The sequence below is a fragment of the Ogataea haglerorum genome (assembly GCF_019207285.1).
Source record: "Ogataea haglerorum isolate 81-453-3 chromosome Unknown 81-453-3_NODE_1_length_915391_cov_96.871712, whole genome shotgun sequence".
NCBI classification, from domain to species: Eukaryota; Fungi; Ascomycota; class Pichiomycetes; order Pichiales; family Pichiaceae; genus Ogataea; species Ogataea haglerorum.
In genome coordinates, this window is record NW_025065151.1 from 579474 (window position 1) to 598075 (window position 18602).

Consider the following 18602-nt stretch of genomic DNA (forward strand, 5'->3'; position numbering starts at 1 on the left):
GTAAGGCTACTCGTCTCGCGGCTGGATCTCGCAGCTCAGCTTCCAGCTGCGATCGTTCTCCTTCATGTTGATCTGCTTCACCTTCCAGATCTCAAGCAAAATCAGCTCCTGCAAGCACGGCACACCGGCAATGTCGAACATGTCGTCGAAACTCTGCGACTCGTCCTGCAACTGCAGCCGCAGGTTTCTGATGGTGGCGCTTCTGATCAGATCGATTTTCTGATCCTTGTTGTACACTTTGCCCAGCTCTCCCGTGTCTCTGTATGGTATCTGCAGCGTCTGCAGATCAAGAATTATCTTGGTGATCTTGGTGTACTTGTCGACGTTGATCAGCTTCTGGTTCAGGAAGGATTTGGTGTTGTCTCTGTAATTTGGATTGCCGTCCACGATGAACGTCAGGTCCTGCAAAAATAGCGAAAGATACGGCACCGAGGGAATGTCGAGGTTTTCTTCGAGATTGGAAAGCAGAAAGTCGCGGATCTTGCCGCGGTACACGTTGTAGTTCTTGTCGGGATGGATAACCGACGCCAAATACTGAAACAGCTCCTTGTACTTGTCGGACAGATTGTCCCAGATCCGCGTGATCCGCGTGATCAGGAAGCTCTGCAGCGATGTCATGATCGACGCAAGCGAGTTGAAGTTCCGCAGGTACAGGCACGAGATTGCGATCTTGAGCCAGCACTTGACCGCGTGCACGCGCTGTTTCATGGTGAGTTTCGGCTGCAGGATGCTCTCGATAACATAATCACTCAACAGGTTAGTGAAGAGCACCGAGCGCTGGATGTTTGGCGAGAGGTTGAGGTGCAGCTTTTTGGACGTGAAATTCTGGTTGAGCAGCTCCTCGGCCTTGATGGAGCAGAACATCTTCGACTCGATCAGGGTCAGTTGTTTGGCGATCTCAAGCCCGTTGAAGTTGAGCAGCGCCAGGTCTTGGTTGAGGATCTTCCAGCTCTCCTGGGCGGTTTTCCACCACGATTCGAGCAGCGTCTGTGTGTCTAGCGGCACGAACTTGTCGAGCCGCATGTTCACGGGTTGCCAGTGCTCGCGAAGCATGTTTCTGTACGACAGAATGACTTTCTGGATCGACTCGAGCTGCTTGTCGCTGAGCAGCACCACGTTGGAGTCGGTGTTCTTGAGGTCGATCGCCAGGCCGAGGTTGATCGACTGGCGACTGCCTCTGGTGGCCGTTTTCTCCAGGTCGTAGGTGTCGAGGTCGTCCAGCAGCGAGTTGTATGTGTCGAGATCGTTCATGATGCCGGTAGGGTCCGAGAACGAAAACGTAGAGATATGCCTCGAGATGTGTTTGTGCTGCTGCTTTGGCGAGATTTTCCGCGGCACCAACTGCGAGTCGTTGTCGATGTTGTTGTAGTAGTTGAGTCTGTCCTTGATGGTTTCGACAGGCGGCATGCCGATGAGCTTCGACGCCGTCTCTATCAGGCGGAGCGCCTCCAGCGGCAGATACTCCTTGACGGCCTCGTTGAAGAAGTTCAGCAGCAGCGGCAGCAGGTTATAGTCTGTCCGGGGCTTCCAGTAGCTCTCGAGCCACAGCATAAACGTCTTACACACGAGCTGGCGTCTGTGCTTCATCTTGGACTCGAGCGATGAGTGCATGTGAAGGCTGCCGGCGCCGCTCTTCTTCTCGTTTTCGTTTATCCTGTTGTTCACGTCGAAACGCGCCACAAGCTCCTCCAAAAGCACCGAGCCGTGCGAGAAAATCCGGAACGTGAGGAAAAACGTCGACACGAAGAAGTACTCGGGCGGATTGTTCTCGTCGGTCAGCAGACACACGAGCGCGCGGAACGACGCGCCCAGGATCTCGTTGTCCGTGCCGCGAAGCACCTCGTCCTCGTGGCTCACATCACCGGCAGGCTCGTCCAGCAGCTGCTCGAACGTGCCGTCGTTCTGGATAAACGGCGAGCCATCTCCGGGAGTCACCTCTGCCAAAAAGTCAAGCCCATCTGCCGTGAGCTCCATGTTGGCTGCATCGCCTGCACGGAACATCGAAAACCGTTTCGACGCCCGCTTGTCGCCCCGCGCAGTCTTGTGCTGTTTCAGCTGTCTGGTAATCTCCTTGTCGGAAACGAGCCCCGCAGAGCAGATCTTGATGAACGATTTTGGCGACACGTTCATCTCGAGGAAGTCTGGGTACTCGCGGGTGTTTGGTAGCTCGAAGTCCTTTGTGGCCGCTAGGAACGTCTTGAGCACCTTGAACGACGTGCTCACCAGATAAACGAGCTGGCACGCCGTGTTGATCACGGCTCCGCCCTCCTTCGAGTAGAAGTACAGGTCTTTGGTTGGGGCGGTGCTGGACGACGTGGCGGTGCCCGAGCGCGCCAGCATCTGGGGATTTTTTGTCCCGCTGGTAGCAACATCCACCAGGGCACGCACGTTGTGGTTGAATTTTTCGAGCGTGGCAGTCAGCTCCGTGCTGTTGGTCTCAAGTAGTCTGAGCTGGTCGGCAGTAGAGAGATTGGAACGCGCAACAGCAGGCAGCCTGTAGCCAGGCGGGATGATGGTCTTGATCAGCGAGCCTATGAATTGCAGCTCGCGAACCTGCAAGTTGATCTGGTTCACAATGTTCTCCAGCAGCTGGCCGCCCTTAGCGTTGTGCTCAACAAGATCCAACCGCCCCGAAATGAGCGCAAAGTAGCCCATCAGATGGTTGTACAGCTCGTTCACGCGTGGCGCAGCATGTGGCGGCGCAGACAGGTAGCGCACGGGCACGAGGTGCGACGAGCTGATGAGCTGTTTGTCTCTGTTGACTAGGTCGTCGCTTTCGAGCCCCCACACGTCCAAAAACGTGATCGCCTTTTGCAGCACCTGATACGCAAGCAGCTGGAGATACTCGATTTTTTTCTCGTCCATGGTATTGAGGAAGTCTTCGGCCTTGTAGATCAGGTCCGACCAGTCGCGCAGCAGTTTCTTGCGCAGCCTGCGCACGATCGGCTTGCGTTGCACAATGTCGCTCGTCCGCGAGATGCAGTCTGTCTCCTTGAGTAGCGTTCTCACGCCCTGCGTGATGCCATTGATGTAGCGGATGTCGAAAGTGTATCCCTTGAACTCGTTCTTGATGTAGAGCGTCTTGTTCTGCGGGTTGAGCAGGAACATGCCGGCGTGGCGGAACAGTTTGCGCAGCGGCCGACGCGACGCAGCTAGTCTGGCATACTTGCTCAGATGCGGCTCGTCCTCGAGGTCTTCGGAGAGAGTGGCCCGGAAATAATTCATCGGCACCCAGCCGCGCTTCAGCGTGTTGAGCAGCGTCACCTCGCCCCAGCCAGAATCGTCGAGCGAGTACGTAAAGGCAATGTCGTTCTCGTTGAACGAGAGACATATCGACGCGTCGTTTTTCGACTCCAGCGTGCTGGCGTCGAACGGATGCAGTGCCGTCACAAACAGCGCTGATGCGTCGTCCTCGTCTGCGTCGTCGTCCAACACCGATGCTGCGTCCGTGCTGAGCTCGTGCAGCTGGTGCGAAGACTCCATATTTGCAAGGTCTCTGTTGCTCGACACGGCCGATTTCTTGCTGTACGTATTCTGGTACAGCGACTGCTGTCTCACAGAGACGCGCGTTTTCTTAGGTGTAGACGAGAATTCGGGCATCTGGGCCATTTTGTCGGGCTCCTCCTCGGCAGCAGTTGCGGGAGGCGCGCGTGCCGGCTCGTACACACTCGACGACGTGCTCTCACGAGGAACGGTGGCTTTTTTCGCGAACGGGGCCACGGGAGCAGCAGAGTCGGCTGGGTCTGCCGGCTCTGGGGTTGCGCGCAAAGACGACCTCTCGGGAATGACAGGCTCCGCTGAAGATTCGGGAATTGCTGCCAGATGTTTTGCGGCAGGTCCAACATTCGACTCTGGCGCCTCAGAATAGATGCTCGACGAGTAGCTCTGGTGCTTGGGGACCTCAGAGTATTTTGCATGGCGCAACGGCATCTGTAGCAACCGCTCAGTGCGCTGGTCTGCAACTGAGGTCCAGGTTTCGCCGTCCTCCTCTTCCTCCTCCAGAATCGGAGTCTCCGTCAGTGGAGAGCCAGCTCTGCGGAAACTTGAGAGTCTGACGTCAGAAGAACTCAGAGGATTCGTAAACCGCTTAGCATCCTCGCTGCTCGGCGTCTTGTCTTCGTCTGTAAACGCAAACGACGACACCACAGGCGTTTTGTCCTGGTCAACCACCGGAGACGTGTATCCTTCCTTGTCGAGATCGACAAAGTTACTCTCCGACACAGACGAGTCGTCCTCGCTGTGCGACGTGCTCGTGCTGTTATTGGACACGTCCATTGTGCTGTTGAGAAACTCATTTGTCTGGATGGTGTTGGAGGTTTGGTCATACTGCTCGTCCGCCCCAGGCTTGTGTGTGATTCCCAGCGACTCCGATAGAACATTGCCCAAAATCGGGACCTTGCCAAACGCGCTCAGTTGATCGCCTTCCTTGGATTCAGGAGCGTGGGGAATAGGACTCGAGAGATGGCCCTGTCCGTCAAGTTCCCCCTGAAACGGGCTCACGGCACAATCTTTCACGCTGCCGGGCGAGCTACCGGCAGACCCCACATACTCGTTAAAATCGGGCTCCTTCTTGTCATCCTCGTCCACCCAGGTACCTGGCATCGGCGATAGCTGTTCTAAAAGATAACTAAAGTCTTGTCTGTCCTTGGGCGTCTCGGACGCCTCGCTCTTCAACGGCGGAGCCGTGCTCTGCCGGCCAAGCTTTAGTGGCGACGTCGCCTTGGTGTCTGGACTGTCAAAATTCTGGTTGTTGTCGGTCATTGGCGTCAAGACAATATCTATGGGATAGGTTAGTGGCCTGCCGTCGCGTCGCTAAAATTTAGTACTTACTTTTGTTCACGGGACGCGCCTCAAACGTGAACCGAAGATCATCGTTTTCGTCGTTTTCGTCGTTTGGCGAGATGACCGACATCTCAAACGCGTAATATTGTCAATTGTCCAAGCAAGCGTATTCAAGGCTCTGAAAATTCACACGATTCGCGTTTTTTTTTTTTAAATGTAGCTACAATTCGTTATATTACGTAACTAGTAGGGCTCGAGCAGCTGGCACACACGAGCGCCCAGCTCAGCACAGTCGGCCGCAGAGGCAGCTTCCGAGTACACTCGCACGGCGTTTTCTGTGCCGCTCGCCCTCACAAACGAACGGCCTCGCGTATATGCAGCCACCAAGGCGTCGATCTTGGCCTGCAGACCAGCCGGCTCCACGAGCCTTCTCTCTGCGTCGGCGGTCTTGAAAGCAAACCGGTCCTTCACAAGAACCTTGAAGAGCTTGTTCGGGAGCTCTATGTAGTCCCTGCCCCAGTCGACACAGGTTTTGTTCTGGATCCTCAGGGCGAGTAGAACAGCAAAGAGGTCGGATATGGAGTCGCCGACTGTCTGATTGATGAGCTCAGTGAGCAGGAGCAGCGTTTTGAGAGCCCGCTCCTCTTCTGGAGAGCTTGGTTGCTTATTTTTGAGCGATTTTATGAGGTTGTCCGAGAAAAGAACTGTGCCGTGTCCGTTGGCCTCAAAGTAGACTCCTATGTCGTACTCCTGGGCCTTGTGATGAAGATGCTTCACTCCCGTCGGGGTAAAGTCAACAGGAATTTGAAGTGTCTCCTGGACATATTTAGTGGAATTTCCGTTGGCGTATGCTGTTTGTATTATTCCCATTTTAGCTTGAACCTTGGCTTGCTGAAGCAGTTTGTCGATGAAGCTTGCCAGGAGTGTGGCAATGCGGTCTCCGTCCAAAAGGTGAAAAAGTGATCCATCCGTGTAGTAGAAAACCACTCTGTCGGCGTCGCCATCAAAAGACGAGTACAGCTGGCGGTCTCTTGGTCGCACGTTAGCAGGCAGTTTCTGGTTTGTCTTGACGTAGTCTGCGCCACACTCAACGTTCAGTACGCTTTTATCCTGCGTGCTGTCATTCACAACGGTGATCTTGATAGGATCTCTGCTCAAGTTGTGCAGCTTCGGTGCACCGACTCCGTTCGCAGCATCCACGGTGATTTCCAGTGGGTCTTGAATGTTCCACAGGCGCAAGATCTCTGCAACCGCACCGACTGTCTTTTTATTGTATCCATCCTCAGAAGGCTCTCCAAAGGCCGGGTCATTGTGCGATCTGACCAAATAGTGCAGCTGAGGAGTAGTGAGCTCCCCAAAGCTTTTGGCTCGTCCAAACACCTCAATGCCGTCAACGGCAGCCCTGAGCAGTTGCGGGCTCGTTTCCCGCGTGTCCATGCCTACAACCACGAGTCCGGCCTGCTCAACGTCAATATTCTCTCCTGCGACAAGGTCCCGAACGTCGTCCTCGAAATTGTCGCTGTTGGCCAGCTGGGTGGCATAGGGCTCCCACGTCTGCGGCAGCATTTCTCCTAGCGGGTCCACAACCTTGACTCCGTTATCTTGGGGCGGGTTATGCGACGCAGTGATCATGACGCCGATCGTTTTACCTCCCAGCTTTGCGGATCGCAGAGACGCCAGCACACCCACCCTGAACACTGTTGAGTCCAGCAGAGATCCAAGAGTGCGGAAACCGGCTGTCCCATACGTGAAAGTGGTCTTTGACGGTTTTTGATGGCGCGCTCTGGCAGCAGACAGCGTGTCTGTCGACATGTAAACAGAGAAATAAAATAAATTTATATTAGATTTCATTAGGTAATTTGGTCCAAAATAATTCCACACCTAATGGCTCCGTCGTTGCCTGTCTATTCCAGAGAGGAGCTACGTGACCACTACTTGCACCTGTTTCCGGAGCGAATAGTGGACGAAAATGGCAGGCAGAAATTGAGCCTGGACAACTGCAAGCTGTGGTCTCTTACACAGCACCAGTGCACGTTTGACGGAGACAGGACGATATGTGTGCCATTCAAGCGTGTTTTCGCACGGTGCAAGGACACAGAGTACTACTCCCGAAAAGAGCTTAGCGGGTTCAGGCTGCTTCCTGAGCTGAGCGGCGAGAAGGAGACGGAGACGTACCGCAACATCGAGATCACCACGGAGAAAGATAATCCTTACAGCACCCAGGACCCGTTGCTGGCTGACTTTTTGCGTGCAGACAAAGTGCTGCACCAGAAAATGAACCAATACTACGAGAATATCATCAAAGAGTCGGAGAATTAGTAGATAGGTACATTAATGGAACTGGAACGTTTCGCCCTCTGGAGGTTGTGGCAGTTTCCTGTTTGAACCGCTCGCCATCTCCTTTCTGAGCTCGAGAAGCAGGATCTCCATGCTGTACGTTCTTTTCCAGGAGCTCAGTACAGGGAACTTACTGGCAAGCACGAGTCCCGAGTTTTGGTCGACACATGGTAGGTTGATCTTCGATATAAATCTGACGATGGGCGGCTTTTCTGGATACTCGGGGCCGCATTCTATGGTGAGCGAGTAGATTCTGTTTTCGTGTGACGAGTTAGGCGGTCCCAGGATCGTCCCGTTCCAATGGGTCATGGTGATGTCGTCCAGGTCCTGTAGACCGTAGGAGCAGGACTCTGCGCCCAGGCCCTTCTCGCCCTTCTCGAGCTCCTCCAGCAGCTTAAAGTTTCTAGGACTGGCTGTTAGCGGCGGCACAAATTGGCACACTTACATTTTAGACATGGAAGCTAAAGGGTGCGAGGTTTATTTATTTAGGAGCCTCTCATTTGCCATTTGACACAGCCACAAATCGATTAAATTAAATATTCGCGTTACATGTCTGGACAAAGCACGCCGAGCTCACCGTTTATAGCGCATCCGCACGATTTGCCGGGCGATCGCGATCTGCGGAAGCGGTTGTCCTCTCTGGAGTACCAATATAGCCAGCTGAAGGACAGCTACGAGATAGACAAGGTCAAGGGCCAGGCTCTGGTGAAAAGGCTGGAGAGAGATCTGGAGCACAGATCAAGCGAGTACGAGGCCGCTGTGAGCGACTCGAAGCTGCTCTTCGACGAGAGTAACAAGCTGAAGCGTGAATTGAGAGAAATGGAGGATAAATTCGAGCAGGCAGTGGGCGAGAACAGGTCGCTCAGGACAGAACTCGATGAAAAAACGTGCAAGCTAAATAAGCATCTGCATGAGTTCCAGGAGATTGAAAAGCGTCTGGAGGATGTCATTGCGCTCAAGGACGCCGAGTTGCGGCACAAGGATTCGGAATTGCTCGGCTTGAGGGACGCTATGCGCGAGGAGCTGTCTCTCAAGAGTAGCAGGATCGAAGAGCTCACAAACCAGGTGCGCATCCAAGACGCACAGATTCGGGAGTTGCACGAGCGCAATGTGCACATGGACGAGATGAAGGCGCGCGAACTGTACGAGAAAGAGTGCAGCAACCAGTTGGAATACATCCGCGAGCTGGAAAAGAGGAATTTGGAGCTGAGCAACAAATTGCGTGCGTTGCAGTCAAGACAGGACTATGTTCAGGTCCTGAGAGAGGAGAAGGCAACGCTGTCCCAAAAACTGGCTACTTATGAGGCTCTTGAGACCGAGTACGAGGACCTGAAGCTGAGGTATGCTGCGATGGAGCAGAAAATGGGAGACTGGCCTATTTCGGACCCTCCTGCCACAATTCTCGATAAATGCTCTGTGCTGGAGTCCACGAACAGCCAGCTTCTGCAGAAGCACGAATCTCTGTGTAACGAGCTTGCGCGCGCTCAGCAAGAGGTGGTCGATCTACAATCGAAGCTTCTGGAGTCGCACGACAGGCAAACGTCGCTAAAAGCCATGCTGTCCGAGAAAGACACCGAGAATACGAAGCTCAGCAACAACGTGAAGCTGTTGAGCCAGGAAATCCAGTTTTTGAAGGACAGAATCGACAACGTGACGCAGGAGAACACGATGTTGCTGAAGAATAAAGGCGTGGAAGCAGAAAACGCACAGAAGTTTGAGGGACTTGTTGCACTTCTCGAATCCTATAAACAGCAGCTACAGAGCCTACGGAGCCAAGATACAGGACAGAAACGGCACAGGAGCGAGCAGGAGCAGCCAAATGTGTCTGCACAGCTGGCCGAGGAGCTGAAGAGAAAGGTCGACGAGAACAGCGAACTGCTGAGAACTATTGAGGACAAAAACAAGCAGCTGGTCCAGCTGGAGCTCGAGGTGAAGAAGTTGGGCAGCAGCAACGAAAACGGGGTCCGGGTGCTGGAGTTGCGCGAAAATCCGGCCGCAAGACACGAACGCGTAACTAGAAAAATGCTGGATAAACTACGACAGGAGAATCGGCAGCTGGTCGCGGCCAAGCTGGCGACGGACCAGCTGATCCCCAAATCGGTGTACGAGCGCGTTTGTCTGGAGCAGGACCAGCTACAGGAGGAGATCAAGTCGCTGAACAAGCGAATGACTCGGCTACGCGAGATGTTCAGCTCGAAAGCGGCGCGGTTCAACGAGATTGTGTTTCTGCTGCTTGGATACAAAATCGAGCTCCTCAGCGAAACAAAGCTTAAAATGTACCCCAAGTTCAACAGAGACAGTTTCATACAGGTTGATTTGAGTCGGCGCGGCAGCAGCAAGGGCCAAGTTTTGGACGGAGAGGGGATCCGCGTGAAACTCCCCGCCGAAGGGGGATTCCAAAAAGTTGATGTCAACAACCTAATTCGGTTCTGGGTCCTGGAGAAGCAGCAACCGTGCTGCTTCTTCAATGCGCTGAACCTGGAGCTTTACGACAAGGGCCAGGAGTTGCTCCCGAATTAAGACCGATATGTGCAGATTGTGGAGGTGGGGATGATCCCCAGGGGTGAGAAGCTAGTGAGTGGGGTTGACTTCACGTCGGGGCCGTTTTCGCAGGACTCCGACGCTTCCGGTGTACGGGTGGAACTAAGATTCCAGCGAATGGCATCCGTGTGTAATGTAATATCACGCATAGAAACGCACTGGCAACATGTAGCATATGGAGGGCAGCACCCAGATCCTAGCACGAGCTTGACATTTTCCTGGGTAAATTCAGCCAGGGGTGCGTTGTGGGGTAATAGGGTCTGAGTGCGCGAGGTCAGGAGTGGATGCGGACGAAAGATAAGTTTTCATAGGGGGCATAAAAAAAATCCATGACCACAAATGCGCGGATATAATTGGCTGCTTACGCAGGAGATCGAGGTCGCAAGCGACGAACGTACCAATTGAAACAGACGTTTGAGCGCTCGGTGGCGGCGTCTGGCTGCCGCTGGAAAGCTCAGGCTGCCGTTCCGGTCGTCACAAACACGCTCTGCCTCTCGGGTGGTCGCCAACGCGCCTGGAAGCGGAGTTATTGCCCGATCCTGGGCCAAGCTACCTTCTGCACTGCCTTGTTTTTCGGGCTCCCTCCCTGACACTATGGGGTGTCCCGATTATTTACTATGTGGCACACAATAGAGTTTATGTAAATGATGACCGGCAGACGTTGGGATATAAATTGAATGTACAAGAAGCACTTTTTTTTGTTATTTTGCTTTCTTCAAAGACATCTGAACTGTGTATAGAAAATGTCTGCATTGAGAACCGTTACCAGAACAGCCTCAAGAAAATCTACGCTGTACAATGCCATTCGTGCCTACTCCACCAAGGAGTCGACGCTGAAGGAGAGATTCGCTGAGCTTTTGCCAGAGAAGCAAGCTCAAGTTAAGGAGCTCAAGGCCAAATACGGTAAAACTGTGAGTATCAAAATATTCTGAAATTATTGCGGGACCGAATATGCGTTTCGGGGCCGGAGTAATTTTAGTCGCGTTGATTTTGGACAGCACTAATTTTTATAGGTTATTGGCGAGGTTTTGTTGGAACAAGCCTACGGTGGTATGAGAGGTATCAAGGGTTTGGTCTGGGAAGGTTCTGTTTTGGACCCCGTGGAAGGAATCCGGTTCAGAGGAAGAACCATTCCGGACATCCAGAAGGAGCTCCCTAAGGCGGAGGGCGGCGAGCAGCCACTTCCAGAGGCCCTTTTCTGGCTCCTGTTGACGGGTGAGGTTCCTACTGCCGCCCAGACCAAGGCTTTCTCGGAGGAGCTCGCTGCGAGATCGAAGTTGCCAAAGCATGTTGAGGAGATCATCGACAGATCTCCAGCCACTTTGCACCCTATGGCCCAGTTTTCCATTGCTGTGACCGCTCTGGAGTCCGAGTCCCAGTTCGCTAAGGCTTACGCCGCAGGTGTCAACAAAAAAGAGTACTGGAAGTACACCTACGAAGACTCGATCGAGCTTCTGGCTAAGCTGCCAGTCATTGCTGCCAGAATCTACAGAAACGTTTTCAAGGACGGTAAGGTGGCCGCTGTAGACACCAGCCTAGACTACAGTGCCAACTTTGCCAACATGCTGGGTTACGGCTCGAACCCGGAGTTCCTCGAGCTCATGAGATTGTACTTGTCCATCCACTCCGACCACGAGGGTGGTAACGTTTCTGCACACACTACCCACCTGGTTGGATCCGCGCTCTCCTCGCCTTTCCTTTCGCTGGCTGCCGGTTTGAACGGCTTGGCTGGTCCATTGCACGGAAGAGCCAACCAGGAGGTGCTGGAGTGGCTAAAGGCCATGCAATCCGAGCTGAAGGGTGACATCTCCAAGGAAAACATTGAAAAGTACCTGTGGAACACCCTGAACTCTGGCCGTGTGGTTCCGGGTTACGGCCACGCCGTCTTGAGAAAGACCGACCCAAGATACACTGCTCAGAGAGAGTTTGCTTTGAAGCACATGCCAGACTACGACTTGTTCAAGCTCGTCTCCAACATCTACGAAGTTGCTCCGAAGGTGTTGACCGAGCACGGAAAGACCAAGAACCCATGGCCAAACGTCGACTCTCACTCTGGTGTTCTTCTGCAATATTACGGCTTCACCGAGGAGTCCTTCTACACTGTGCTGTTTGGTGTCTCCAGAGCCTTCGGTGTTCTGCCACAGCTCATCATCGACAGAGGTCTTGGAATGCCAATCGAGAGGCCAAAGTCCTTCTCCACCGAGAAGTACAAGCAGCTGGTGGAGAGTATCAACAAAGCATGATGATTATAATATTTATTGGTGTTTACGAGACGAATAAAAGAAAACAGCCAAATCAGTTTGGAAACGCAGTAAATCGCATAAACACGCTCCGGAAGTCCTGAGAGCTTTGGTATGTTCCGGAGCCGGAGCAGTGTTGCTCTGCAATGCTTGTGGTGGAGGCGGCACGTAGCAGGGGTGATCTGTAGTCCTAAGTTGACGTGCTACGGTAGAGACGGTCCACGTCCACGCTCACACTTTTCCTGAATTATGGCTTCTTGTTCGTTGTTTAACCCGGTTTATTTTGCGTGGTCCTGCAACCGACAGAGATCTATAATCTAACATGGATACATCAGAGGTCGGGTTTCAAGCTTATCACCGAAAACCGGTATTGGGCTTTCAAGAGGGACTTGTAACACCGAAAGATGTAGCCAAGTCTTGTAGTTCTTTGGTCACAATCACCATCTCATCATCCGAATTTCGGAAGCGGTGTTAAATCCCGTTGCAGTCAACTGGCCTCAATTACTGAGCCATTTGACTTATCCCGTTGACATATAGATACGAGACTGACATGCAAAGCCCATTCCGTTGAATGTATGCAACATCGTTCAACGTTGTATATGCTCCTGTAGTTAAGGCCAAAGCTTAATAGAAGAGCAGTTTCACTATGAGCTTCCTTGATGGGAACTTCCCGCTTTCAATTTCAGCAGATGTTCTACCACCGGCAGCACATACTTAGATACCAACTATGCCTGCAAAAGTATGCGCTTCGAGAACACATTCGATGAATCCACCTTCATTGTGGCTGGCAAAGTTTTTGGGTGCTACCCAGATGGGAGCAGGATTTGGCTGCATTATTCTTAAGTATATTCTTTGTGATATCGATCCACATAACTATAGGCTCACTGGGAATCAGTCTGAGATACGACTTGTCTCCTGTTGCTTGGTCAGACTGAGTCTGAGTTATACTTTGTAGTTAGTATTGTCAGCTTCATGTACTCTGCAACCACTAGTGCAGGAACATCTGCTGATTTCTTCATGTCTGAAGTTTGGATTCAAGAAATATGCAAACATTTGATACTAGAATGACTTGAATGCTACTTTGCTAAGTATGGTTGCACTCGTAGCTGCAGTTTCTGTGACAAGCTCGCAATGGTTGCATGCTGTTGGAGCAGCCAACTACGCTGCTTTCTGCAATCCAACGCCTATCATTATCTTTGCAGCGGGTGTGCTATGATCTCAATGGCCGCCAGATCTCCTTAGTCTTCCGGGTCATCAACATTCGCGAGTTGACATCCATCTCAAACATTGTGTATGATTATGTAATCTCTGGTTTGTGGAGCGTGTGCAGCACACATTTTCCGGAGGCTGGAAATTAGGAATAGATAATTAATTTACAGCAAATTTGTCGTTTACCCCATTTGATTTGATATTAAATACTAGCGATATACCTCACAGGCCTAAACTCTGACACCTTGTCATATTAAAGCTCAGTATAATAGACTTTGCCACTCTCTTCAACGGTCCAGAATGAGTTATTATACAGCTTCCAATTACAACAGTGATACCCAGACCCCATCCCAGATGTCTCTCAACGCTCAACAGCAGACGTCTCTAACGTCGTTGCTGGCCTCTGCGGCTGTCCAGCAGGCCCAGCACAATCCGGCAGGACAGAACCCTCAGGCTGCAAGTTTGCTCGGTAATCAGAACATGCATTCTCCGAGCCAGATTTACAACCATATGGCCAACAACGTGGCCGCTTCTGGCGCCTCGGCTGGTAACTACACGGCCCTGTCGACCTCCAACTCGTCGACAGGCTCGTCTACATACCAGTCGTTGCTGCTTTCGTCGCCTCAGACGTCTGTGGCCTCTCTTTACTCGACCCAGAGAGCTCGTTTCATGTCATCTAAGGGCTTCGATGTTGAGGACGACATGGAGTTCTGTCCGGAGATTGTCCACACGGGAAAGAGCAAATTTAATCCTTACACGTCGCAGACTTTCAGTCCAAACACTTCGCCAGAAGCCGCGGCTCCGGCTCAGACCTCTCCCTTGAGTCCGGGCACACAAGGCGTACAATCTCTGTATTCTAGATCTGCGCAGGCCACGCCTGGAACCCCAAGCGGTTCTTCTCCACGGCCAAGCACGCCTCGGACTAAGAAGGTGCTCGAAATTGTGAATCCGCACACAGGAATGAAGATTTCGCAAGGCAACGTTTCTGCTGTGAAATGAATCCTTATGACTGAATGATTGGGTTGGGAATATGCTGGGTTACTGTAAGATAGATGATAGATGTTATTTAAGTACGTCTAATAGTCGTTGAATTACCCGGCTGTAGAAATATTCATCAAAAAACCTTGGAAAATTACAAACTTTGTCACTCTATTTGTTCAACATGGCCACCAAGTTCAGACAGCCACAGTGGCTAAAGAGCAACGGGTTTGCGCCCCACGTCTATCTGTTCCGCAATATTGAGTCAGGCCAAGTCATGTACTCTCAAACGCCCCACATCACCAAATACCAGATCCAGCAGCAGAGTTTTAGACCCAACTGGGAAAACAGAAAGCCTTCGAAAAGACGCGATCTGTGGCGTCCAATGGCTGTCGCGCAGTTTGATACACACGAAAAAGCAGTCAGAGCCTACAACGCGCTGGTCGAGCTCAAATACATGCGTCAAGTGTCAAAACGTAAGGAGGCGGAGGCCCTGCGGAAAAGAAATCAGTTCCAACAGATCTGGTACTTCGGCCAATACCGTCCAACGTGGGCTCAGGAGTCTGTAAGCGATCTCACCACTGTGCTAGACGAACTGAAACTCTCCTCAAAAATTTACTGGGACTCGTTATGGCGTAAAGGAGACGACAAGTACTGGAAAGATTTGCAGGTGGAGCACGACGAGCTGGACAAGGTAAGTCCAAGGGAGAAATTCGTGGCGCTCAACGAAGTCGAGCGAAAATGGAAAGAAGAACAACAAGCCGCTGAGGCCGAACAACAGCCTCAACCTGCCGTGTAAATAGAACGAGTAGCAACATTCAAACGATTACTCACTATATTATCATAGATCTGGATTAAAAGCTGTTATTTTTACATGTCATTAGTCGTCTCTTCTTACTCTTGTTTCTCATCTTTGCGCTTCAACTTGTTTTGCTCGTCCTGTTTTCTCTTTTCGTTCCTCTTTCTGCGCTCCTCCAAGAAAATCTTGTACTTCTCCAAAGAGATCTTCTTTTGCTTATCCGAGTACTCGTCAACGCCGTGGTATGTAGTATCAAACAACTTATCCCAGATGGTAAAGAAAGGCTGCGAAAAGTTATATTTCACTCCGAAATGCTGGTGGTGGATATCATGGTAAATCGAGTTGTTCGGGAACACAACTTGGAACGGATCGAATGGGAACGCGTACCCGCAATGATCGTCGACTGTTTTCAGCGTGGAAAACGTGAAAAGGAAAATCTGCTCGCGGGGACTTAGTCCGGTCACCAAACTAGCAATACCCGTACCTACCGTGTCAAGCAAGAAACCCTCGACAGGATCATTGAAAAGAGCACCATATGCGTAGGGCACATAGAGTCGGTGATGGCGAGAGTGGAAGCGTCTGTACAACCATTTGTTCAGATGCATGGCGCGATGGAGCATGTACTGCCAGCTATCAATGATGAAGAATGCTACTGTGATCTTGAGAAGCGAAAGACCATACCAGTATGTCACATAAAGCACCCAGGTTGGAACAGCAGGCACCATCTGTCTCCATCCCCAGAGAGTGTGGTTTTCGTAGCCGGTCATCGGCTTAGGATCAAATTGGTAGAAAACTAGGGCTGCAATGGTCTGGATGACATGCTGCAAAATAACGTCTCGGATCACTATGGGGAGAGACACGGTGTTTTTTCTAAGCATCTCCTCCGATGGGTGAATTCGGTACCTCTCTGCAAGCTCGTACACATCGATGATGTGATAGAAAGTGGAGTACACCCAGTACGCCACGACCGGTGCTATCGCCGCTAGTATGCCATCTGGAAGCCCCTCGATCAAACTTGGCTTCGGTATTTCAAGGAACGGAGGTCTTGAGGCGCCGTCCACTATCTTGAGATCGTTCGGATCCACCAAAGAAAACATTTTGAAGAGAAAATGTACTGGCTCTGGATCGGGCTTTATATTTATTAACAATAAAAAAAATAAACGAACCACAAAAACTTTTAACTGGCTGACGCCGACGCGTCGATATCGTATTCTTTTCTTATTTCATTCGTACATGCTCTAATTTATTTTGCCCCGTCCTTCCACCAGGGCTTCCTCGTCGTATATCGTCGGATGATCGAACTCGTCGTCGTCATCTCTGTAGAAATGCTCTAGTTGCTCAGAAATAAAAAGTCCCACAATGCTCACAGTGCACCCAAATCCAAAACACTTATCGAACCAAACGTCGATAAAAGTAATATCGTGATCGAAGAGTGTGAGACTGCTTGCGAGTAGATGTGTGTGAAGCAGCAGGGTGGTTGACAGCAGATACACGCCTGTCAACTCGCAGACAAGAAGATCGAAAAAGAGTGAGGAGTCAGGCGCAGTTGACTGGTGTTTTGCAGACGGTAGCAACTTACCTAGCTTGTGGAAAGTGGTCACCACGCTCTGGAACGAGCAGCAAAACAGAAAGAATGAGAGAACAAAGCTCACGTTGGTGGCCAGCTGGTCCTCATAGTCGCCGATATCGTAATGTTTGGCGATGATTCGTGCAATAGTAACAGAAAGCGTATCGGCAGACTGGGCGTCCGGTTTCGGCGATTTGAGTCCAAATTCCTCAAAATATATTATTGGCAGCCGGATGACCATGATGTTCACAATTTTGTACAGACAGTATAGCGAAAAGAGAACGTTGGCCCATTTGGAGACCTTGCCACGGAGGGTGGCCGCATACTGCTGGGAGTGGTAATTAGCCACCAAAAAAGAGAGATCCTGCAGAAGCTCACGCTTCATCTGGTTCAAGGCGCCGAGTTCGTTCTTCAGGTCCGAGTTCGTGGGGGACTGTGCTAGCTCGGTGGTTCTGGTGTGGATCAGTTCTGTTGTGGTGCGCAGCGTCTCTACGCCTCTAGCAATGTCCGCTTTTCGCACACGTTTGTGCTTTTTGACGAAAGAGTAGTACAAAGACGACACAGAGCCAATGCCGTTCAGAGCCGCAAGACACGTCACACCCAGCATGGTGACTTCTATCAGAGTGTTTGAGAAGAAAAGCGAGTAGTTGTCGATCTGGGACGCAGCTGTGGCTAAGATGTTGAACGTGCGGAAAACCAGAGCCCACGCGATGAACACAAGCAGGAAAGCCAGTCCCTTGTGCTTAGTGCTCAACACGCGGGCCACGCGAGACACAAGAGGCAGACGGGAGACACCCATGAAAAGCAGCAAGCTTGGGTTCACGTACGTTAGCAGAAAAGTCAGCACCGACAGCGTAAATTCCCAGTCCCACACGCGAGCTGCGGAGTTCCCCAGATCAATAATTTCAAACAGCACCAGGCTAATGATCTGCAGCGAGAACGAGATAGACACATCGAAGAGCATCCGTGCTGCTTTTTTAATAGCCTTGTCCTCCACGATGGTTGTTTTGGAATCTAATAAGGGCTTTATGAATGTCTGTTCGACATTTGGCTTCAACTGGACGGGCTTCTGGAGGATCTTTCCCAGGTCTTTGCTCAAGGTCTCTTGCAAGGATTGCGAGGACTGGAATATGCCGGCTGAAGAGCAAATGTAAGGTAGCACAACTCTGTGGACGAGTCTTTCTGCCACCTGGAAGTTCATCGCATGGACAACGGCCAGAAGACAGACGCCCAATACCTCTTTCCACATATTTTGGACAAGTAGTAAATTCGAGCACAGCCAGAAGAAAAAATTACACCAGCTGCTCGTAGCACAGCCAGTGTTTAGTTGACGGCCTTTTCGTGGAGCCATTTGGTGACCATGTCGATCTTCTTTTTGTGGACGTTGCCCTGGCCAAACTCAGTGTTGCCCTCAAGCAGCTCAAACTGGAATTTTCCGTCTCCGAAGCTCGACGCTAGTTGTTGTACGATGGCCTCGTCGGAGTGGCCGTCTTTGGCAGATATCTGCGACAGATTGAGGACTTGGCGTTTGCAGATCTGCGCGATTTCTGACTCGAGCAGCGACTTTATGGTGGTCCACTTTTTGGACGTGAACAGATCGCATTTGTTGCAGAACAGCTGAAAATCGACGCCGTTCGGCACAGATTCCGTTATCTCGTACAGCCTGATCAGATCCTGCGCCACCTCTGTGCAGTACTCGCTGGAAAACTGCGACGCGTCAATCATGTAGATGATGCCCTTCACGGAAGAGAGATTCTTCTTGAGGAACGGATACAGATACAGCGACTTGAGTTTTTCGTTTCCTGGGAAATCGTACACGTCGTAGGATCCGATCTTTGCGCCGAGGTTGAGCGTGGCGCTGTTGGGCTCGACAGAGCTCACTGTGAGCACGGGCAGGTCGCCCTTGGTAAGCAGCTCGAACAGGTTGGTTTTGCCGCTAGACTTGGGCCCCGAGATGACAAACACAGGCTTGGACAAATGGAATATGCGTTTGCGGTTGAAGAACACCGACGTGACCACGAGCACAGCCAGCGCCAGTAGCAGCGACAAGATAAATCTCTGGTAATCGGGAGGGGCTACTTCAAACATAGTAAAAGCGAAGATGAAAAATATGGTGCGAAAAAAAAATAATAAATAATAATATTGTCTA

The 18602-nt window shown here is 51.4% G+C and overlaps 11 protein-coding genes across 11 annotated transcripts; 5 read left to right on the plus strand and 6 right to left on the minus strand.

Annotated features, from left to right (window-relative positions):
• Positions 1 to 6: 6 nt before the first annotated feature.
• Positions 7 to 4912, minus strand: KL911_000349 (uncharacterized protein; the record flags this gene model as incomplete). Its single annotated transcript, XM_043198675.1, has 2 exons — positions 7 to 4778; positions 4846 to 4912. 2 exons carry the CDS (start codon positions 4910 to 4912, stop codon positions 7 to 9), a joined length of 4839 nt encoding a protein of 1612 aa, XP_043057042.1.
• Positions 4913 to 5025: 113 nt separating this feature from the next.
• KL911_000350 (uncharacterized protein) lies at positions 5026 to 6594 on the minus strand (the record flags this gene model as incomplete). Its single annotated transcript, XM_043198687.1, has 1 exon — positions 5026 to 6594. The coding sequence occupies one exon, from the start codon at positions 6592 to 6594 to the stop codon at positions 5026 to 5028; it is 1569 nt and encodes a 522-aa protein (XP_043057043.1).
• A 72-nt stretch (positions 6595 to 6666) lies between these two features.
• KL911_000351 (uncharacterized protein) lies at positions 6667 to 7101 on the plus strand (the record flags this gene model as incomplete). Its single annotated transcript, XM_043198698.1, has 1 exon — positions 6667 to 7101. One exon carries the CDS (start codon positions 6667 to 6669, stop codon positions 7099 to 7101), a length of 435 nt encoding a protein of 144 aa, XP_043057044.1.
• A 12-nt stretch (positions 7102 to 7113) lies between these two features.
• On the minus strand, positions 7114 to 7428 carry KL911_000352 (uncharacterized protein; the record flags this gene model as incomplete). Its single annotated transcript, XM_043198709.1, has 1 exon — positions 7114 to 7428. One exon carries the CDS (start codon positions 7426 to 7428, stop codon positions 7114 to 7116), a length of 315 nt encoding a protein of 104 aa, XP_043057045.1.
• A 240-nt stretch (positions 7429 to 7668) lies between these two features.
• Positions 7669 to 9639, plus strand: KL911_000353 (uncharacterized protein; the record flags this gene model as incomplete). The annotated part of the gene is made up of 1 exon (XM_043198720.1): positions 7669 to 9639. The coding sequence occupies one exon, from the start codon at positions 7669 to 7671 to the stop codon at positions 9637 to 9639; it is 1971 nt and encodes a 656-aa protein (XP_043057046.1).
• A 764-nt stretch (positions 9640 to 10403) lies between these two features.
• KL911_000354 (uncharacterized protein) lies at positions 10404 to 11903 on the plus strand (the record flags this gene model as incomplete). The annotated part of the gene is made up of 2 exons (XM_043198731.1): positions 10404 to 10571; positions 10674 to 11903. The coding sequence occupies 2 exons, from the start codon at positions 10404 to 10406 to the stop codon at positions 11901 to 11903; spliced, it is 1398 nt and encodes a 465-aa protein (XP_043057047.1).
• A 1506-nt stretch (positions 11904 to 13409) lies between these two features.
• On the plus strand, positions 13410 to 14108 carry KL911_000355 (uncharacterized protein; the record flags this gene model as incomplete). The annotated part of the gene is made up of 1 exon (XM_043198742.1): positions 13410 to 14108. One exon carries the CDS (start codon positions 13410 to 13412, stop codon positions 14106 to 14108), a length of 699 nt encoding a protein of 232 aa, XP_043057048.1.
• A 163-nt stretch (positions 14109 to 14271) lies between these two features.
• On the plus strand, positions 14272 to 14886 carry KL911_000356 (uncharacterized protein; the record flags this gene model as incomplete). The annotated part of the gene is made up of 1 exon (XM_043198753.1): positions 14272 to 14886. One exon carries the CDS (start codon positions 14272 to 14274, stop codon positions 14884 to 14886), a length of 615 nt encoding a protein of 204 aa, XP_043057049.1.
• A 95-nt stretch (positions 14887 to 14981) lies between these two features.
• KL911_000357 (uncharacterized protein) lies at positions 14982 to 15983 on the minus strand (the record flags this gene model as incomplete). Its single annotated transcript, XM_043198764.1, has 1 exon — positions 14982 to 15983. The coding sequence occupies one exon, from the start codon at positions 15981 to 15983 to the stop codon at positions 14982 to 14984; it is 1002 nt and encodes a 333-aa protein (XP_043057050.1).
• Positions 15984 to 16124: 141 nt separating this feature from the next.
• Positions 16125 to 17702, minus strand: KL911_000358 (uncharacterized protein; the record flags this gene model as incomplete). Its single annotated transcript, XM_043198775.1, has 1 exon — positions 16125 to 17702. The coding sequence occupies one exon, from the start codon at positions 17700 to 17702 to the stop codon at positions 16125 to 16127; it is 1578 nt and encodes a 525-aa protein (XP_043057051.1).
• Positions 17703 to 17776: 74 nt separating this feature from the next.
• On the minus strand, positions 17777 to 18541 carry KL911_000359 (uncharacterized protein; the record flags this gene model as incomplete). The annotated part of the gene is made up of 1 exon (XM_043198786.1): positions 17777 to 18541. One exon carries the CDS (start codon positions 18539 to 18541, stop codon positions 17777 to 17779), a length of 765 nt encoding a protein of 254 aa, XP_043057052.1.
• Positions 18542 to 18602: the final 61 nt, after the last annotated feature.